Here is a 6,387-nt window from a genome sequence, read left to right on the forward strand (position 1 = left end):
TAGTACAGACACATATTTTAAAAATATTTAAAAGCAGAGATTCTCAGAAAGAGGTCTTCATTTGCCATACTTAAGGCAACTAATAGGAAATATCACTTTCAATAAGGTTCCTCAAACACCACATGCGTATGCAGATGCAGAGATGGATATTCACATACCTGTGTATAGATGTTCAGAAACAAACAAGACCATCACACATGTGTGCAATCTCTTTTCCGAACCAATAAAGACAATGATTTCCTAAGAAATGTTTGAATTTTATTGTACTTTCTTTTTTAAAAGAGAATATCATAATCTTACACAATTTCTTTCAAATGGATAAACTTAGACAATTTATCAACGCTTCCTTACATTTTTACACCACACTGAACTCCAACAGGTTTTTGTTTTAAGGTAAACCAGGTTTTTGGTCCTTCCCTGTGGAGAAGTTACTTTCAAGTCAGTGAAAGTTCTTGGCCCATGATTAAAAGTCTTTGCCAATTAGTACTCAACAACTTCAATTCATTTTTTTCTGGTTCAAGATGAGTAGGAGCCTAATAAGGCTGTGATAAAAGGGCAAAAGGCACTGAGAGCCAAAAGCGGATTAATGAGCTCCTCCATTTATTTGTCTTCCTAACAGCTGAACTGTTACAACTATTGACACTCTTCAAAAGGTTCCGCTCTGAACCCTGTCCAGGCACTGCAGGCTCCAATGGACATCTTCAAATCCAGAGAATGGAGGGGCAAGAGCTTCCCCTGTGTGATGCCAAAACCAACAAAGCCCCATGGATCAGGTAATGAAACTTCAGCTTTTCCCTCTTTGAGATTTATTTACTGGCAGCTGACAAGGGGCAAATTCAGCTCGAATTGTGCAGTCAAGGCCCTGTCAAGCTTTTAGAGGCACCCTTGTCTTGAAGCACCTTCATGACTGGCATTTCACTCAAAAGCCCTCGGCACTGGTCCTTAACAGCTTATGACATCACAAAGGACACTCCAGACAGATGCCTACATGGCATCCTGCAGCATTTTAAAAGAGAATTAGTGGTTTTAATTATGGTCGTAGTATGAAAGGGAACCATGCAAGCTCCACAGGAGACCTTTGATCAGACCCTTTTGCTAGTACAATGCCACGGAACTGTGACTATTCCTGGTAAGGGGCCTTTTCTTGCTGAATGACTCACCAGTGATCTTTGAATGCAGACAAGCTTCTAGCCCTCCCTCTTCATTAGTGAGCATTTCTATACAGGGGCCTATATAGTGCTTGGAGTCTAGGAGCTATACAATTGGGGGGAAAAGAAGCCCTACAGATTCTGGCCTCTACTTAGGAAGTGCTGAAGGACTCTGAGTGACTTTATTCATTAAAACAGGTTGCTATTAATTAACTGTCATAATAAAATAAAGAACTATTATTTGCATTTCTTACTATGTTCTCTTTAGTAATATGTATAAAAGATGCTTGTAACAGAAATGAATTTATTGAGCCACTTCCCCCATCCCCCCCAATCCCTGCCTTTTTTTTCTCCTTTGCATTTTGGCAGCAAGAGCCTACTAATTATTGGGCCTAGATCTCTGAATCCAAATAGAAATAAAACATAAATATAAAATTAATTAAGAAAATGCAAAATCCTTTTACTCACCAGTTTCTGCAAATGAAATAAGCAAACATCAAATTAGCTTTTTTTTTTCAGTGATTTCCGAGAACGATCTAAGACAGTAAAACACAAACTTTTTTCAAAATATCACCCACTTGGTGCTTAGCTTGAAGTGTAAGACTATGTAACAACTATAGCTACTTTGTAAAAAAATGTACTCCCACCTAAAGCCTAACATGATTCAGTCTTTTTGTTCAGGAAACAGAAAATGTCTTTGGTCTGGTATTAATATCAAAAGAATTTAAAATTGATCCCAATAAGCATGGCCCTTAAACAGTTCATGGTCAATATTTAGTTATATGAAAATAGTTCATTCTCTTCTAGAATCTAATCCAGCGCAGTCATCTGGTAAAAGACTGGAAGTCAGAAGACTTTTCAAAAGCTTCTCACTGAAATGGTAATTTGGTAACACGGGATAAACAGAATTTTGCATAAATAGTAGATCTTAGTCACTGAACACCCCATTAAACAGTACTGCTGGACCATGTTGCTTATATCTGGGAGATGACTTAGTTTTAAATTTTTTATGCAGTTTCTTTTCTTGAAGGAAAAACTTCCGGACTTCAGAATTTTGGAAGCTGAATGATGAGCAGGTTTTTCATATTTTGCTGTGTCAGACCTTTTTCCTGTTTCTCAGACTTTGCAGTTCTTTTCTTAGGTGCTTTAGAGCACCTAAAATATCAGCTTGCTGTGGATCATTCCGTGCTTTCTGAGAGTACAGACGGAAATGTCTGATGGTTTCAGATAACAGCACTTCAGGGTCTGCATCTCTTGCCTGAAGACGCAGCATCCGCTCACAGGCAATGGCATAGTTCTTGTGCCAATTCACTGGGTGCTCCTTTTGTAAATAGACAATCTCCTTATAAAGCTAGAAAACAGAAATGTTGGTATTCCATTGTTATTCTTTGACTTTTGTTTTCAAAAACAAACAAAAAAAACATAGAGGGATTAATAACAAGAAACAAAAAATTCAAGCAGTCTCCAGTAAAAATCTAATCATTGCTAGGCCATGCAGAAAATGCAAGAATGTTACTGTAATTATTACAGTAGCAGGAGGCAAATATGCTGCATCTAAAACTGCTTCTGAGGTTTTCGGATGTTGCAGGGGAAACCCAAGACACACTGTGTTAGGACAAAATGCTCTTCCTCCAGAAAGATGTTCTGGGGAAGGGATTTAGTTTTAATTCATGGAAAGCTATTTTACTCGACAGGCAGAAGAGTTGAAACTCTAAATTTAGCTGTTGGAGAAAAAAGAAACAGCTTTCTTTAGAAGACTGCCTGGAAAAAGAACTTGACGGAATTTAAATTTTTGTCGCACATTTTTGACAGAAATTTCTCTCTACATTAAAAATAACACTAATAACAATAGCAACCATAAAACAACCCAGACAAATTCATCATCACAGAGGCTGGGTGTGATAGAATTTAAGAGATATCCATAAAGTGAGACACTGAAAAGCTTCACAGTATCCTGTTATTTACAATTTTGATAGTTAAAACTTTGCCCATAGGAATTTAGAATTTCGCTTTTCAACATCAGAGAGAGTATTAATTGGATAGAGTTAGATTTTTTGATATTGAGTTTTCTAGAGGAAACACATCAAAAATTTAACAAATAAAACATACAAATCTGCAAAATAGAATATGACAGTTGCTTATTTGGGAATCTCACAGCTTTCTTGGAGATTGTCAAGTTACAGCCGTATTCACAGGCGTTTAACCTGTAGACTTTCTGAGAGCACAGGAAAGCAATAGTGCTTTCTCCAAAGGACAAGTGCTTTTTGAATTAGACATGACATCATTTAGTTAAAAGAAACCTAATCATATTATCTATTTTACCAATTCCTACTCCAGGGCAGACAAATGCATACCTATTTTAAAATAGCACCCTCACGAAAAATTCCATAATCCATGTTTGATATATTGTTTCAATAGTCAATAACCCTCAGTCGTCCAGCTGCCTTTTAAAGCAAATTTCCCCTTAGTTCCCTTGATTTTATACAATAGGGAAGAGGCTGGGCATGGTGGCCCATGCCTGCAATCCCTGCACTTTGGGAGGCCGAGGCCAGAGGATTGCTGGAGACCAGGAGTGGGAGACCAGCCTGGCCCACAAAGCAAGACCCCATCTCTAGTTATAAAAAATAAATAAATAGAAAAGAAAGAAAAAATGGGAAAGAATCACCATGTGCTTTCATATACATCAAGGTTACTGTGAGCCTCCTACCCTTTTATCCTCTTGGTAAAATATTCAAAGTTGCTTTACCCTTTTCCTTATCCTTTTTTTCTCCAGTGGTTTCTCTTCCTAAGGCCTCCTCTGATACGACACGGGTATAAAGGCTGTAACGTGCTGCCCTACACAAAGTAGGCATTCAGGAGCTGTTCAGTTTTCAAAATCCTACTAAGTTTTTGTTGTTGTTGTTGCTTTACACATATCAATTTTATTTTGTAAATTAAGTATAATACATATTTCTATAGAAATATATACCTGTTAGATTCATGTTTGCTACTTTTTTAATTTTTGCATGTACACAGTTGGTGTATATATTTATAAGGTACATGAGATATTCTGATACAGGCCTGCCATGCAGAATAATCACATCAGAGTAAATGGGGTATCCATCACCTCAAGCATATATCCCTTCTTTGTGTTACAATCCAGTTATACTCTTCTAGTTATTTTTAAATGTATCATAATGTTGTTGGCTGTAGTTACCCTGTTGTGCTATCAAATACTAGATCATATTCATTCTGTCTAACTATATTTTTGTACCCATTAACCATCCCCACCCCACCAACCCACACTAAGGTGCTGAAGTCCAAAATAGATGCCAATACTTCGAGGAGCATTTCCCCAACTGCTCCAGAGAATGGAGGCTCATTCATGACCCACCTACTAGTCTTCAGGCAGCAGGACAACTGTGCTACCTTTTTCTGGAACATTTTGTTACTGATGCATTATCAACTTATTTTAGAAGTCCTATTAAGCCACGTGTGCCATATCTTAAGAAGCCCATCATTCTTCATTATGTGGAATTGTATTTCCTCCTCTATATACATGTGTTGCTGTGACATTAGTCTTAGTGGACTGTATTCTGTTAGTTGGGGACACCTTCAAATGATGTAACTTATTCCTATAGGAATAAACTATTAAGTCACCTGAACTTAATATTCTGTATGAGCTACTGAGTAGGATAATGTCAACAGCAACAAAAATATATTCTTCACACCTAACAAGAACATTCTTGAAAAACTAGCACTAGGGGTGGTAATTAAGTAATTACCATGAAGTAATTGGCCTCATTTGTCTTGTAAACATTGTCACACATCTGGAGACTATGCAAAGGAGATACCAATAATCTGTATTCACTGAAAAAAAGGAGAGCTTGCTGACCCAAAGGGACAACAACTCCACAAGCGAGCTTTAGTAGTAGCCTAACAACACACCATGGAAGCGGTCACTGATGAGAATATAAAATATCATTAAACCTCAGCTTTCTCCCAACTATATATTACTTGTTTTTCAAAGAATTACAAGGTATTAGAGATAAACAGGACTAGTATATGAACAGGATATGAAAGATGATCTTTTCAAGTTTAAAGCCCATTTTCTTTTTTCTTTTTTAGAAAAAAAAAATAAAGGCCTGGAAAGGTTCACTGACTCACAGTTGACAACTAATGGCAGAGTGGGCCTGGAAGCTGGGCCTCCCTACTGCCAGACAGAACTCCAGCGTGCCGCCTTCTATAATCGGGTATCTTGCTGTCCTCAAGTGGGGTGCCTCGGAGGGTTCTGCCTTTGCCCCCGTGGCTCACTCCTTATGGACTGCTCTCCCGTCCCTCTCTCGCCTCCTTGCCCTACCATCTGTCTGGTTAGCTCCTTCTGATCTTTCAAGATGACACTCCAATGACATCCCCTCTGGAAGCCTTCCCTTCCTTCCTCCCTGACCAGCCCACTCCCCAGCTTGCTCCGGTCCAGTGCTCTGGGTTTCCTTGGCACCTCTGCGTGCCTCTCACAGCACTCTCAAGTCTGAACTGTGACTGAGGACTTGATCTTCTGTCTCTCTCTAGCCTGCCACCTTTTTGATAGCAGGGATAAGACTTAACTGCCTGCAGCACACTATTTGCTATGGAGTGGGTGCTCAAGAAATGCCTTGAAGTGAATATAAGTGAATAAACAAGGAACCAGAGATCACAATTGAGGAGTAAAAGTGGTCATACTGATTGGACACCATGCTGTTTTGTCTTTTGTCTTAGCACCAAACACTTGTCCTGGCTGAGTAGAACCACAGCAGTCCATATGAACTTTAAAGCAGTTTTTTCCAATTCTGTGAAGAAACTCATTGGTAGCTTGATGGGGATGGCATTGAATCTATAAATAACCTTGGGCAGTATGGCCATTTTCACGATATTGATTCTTCCTATCCATGAGCATGGTATGTTCTTCCATTTGTTTGTGTCCTCTGATTTCACTGAGCAGTGGTTTGTAGTTCTCCTTGAAGAGGTCGTTTACATCCCTTGTAAGTTGGATTCCTAGGTATTTTATTCTCTTTGAAGCAATTGTGAATGGAAGTTCATTCCTGATTTGGCTCTCTGCTTGTCTCTTACTGGTGTATAAGAATGCTTGTGATTTTTGCACATTAATTTTGTATCCTGAGACTTTGCTGAAGTTGCTTATCAGCTTAAGAAGATTTTGGGCTGAGACGATGGGGTTTTCTAAATACACAATCATGTCATCTGCAAACAGGGACAATTTGACTTC

At 38.6% G+C, this 6,387-nt stretch overlaps 1 protein-coding gene across 4 annotated transcripts in view; it reads right to left on the minus strand.

Moving 5' to 3' along the window:
* Positions 1–236: 236 nt before the first annotated feature.
* Positions 237–6,387, minus strand: part of TMEM260 (transmembrane protein 260) — a 331,945-nt gene continuing 325,794 nt past the window's right edge. For 3 of the 4 annotated variants that reach the window (XM_023231281.3, XM_023231278.3, XM_023231269.2), the window contains one exon: positions 237–2,499. In XM_023231281.3, coding sequence (XP_023087049.2) covers positions 2,245–2,499 — 255 coding nt within the window. In that variant the 3' untranslated portion in view covers positions 237–2,244. The remainder of the gene's footprint in view (positions 2,500–6,387) is intronic. The other variant, XR_002735503.2, reaches the window with a different exon arrangement.

The sequence above is a fragment of the Piliocolobus tephrosceles genome, chromosome 6 (assembly GCF_002776525.5).
Source record: "Piliocolobus tephrosceles isolate RC106 chromosome 6, ASM277652v3, whole genome shotgun sequence".
In the NCBI taxonomy this organism is placed as follows: Eukaryota; Metazoa; Chordata; class Mammalia; order Primates; family Cercopithecidae; genus Piliocolobus; species Piliocolobus tephrosceles.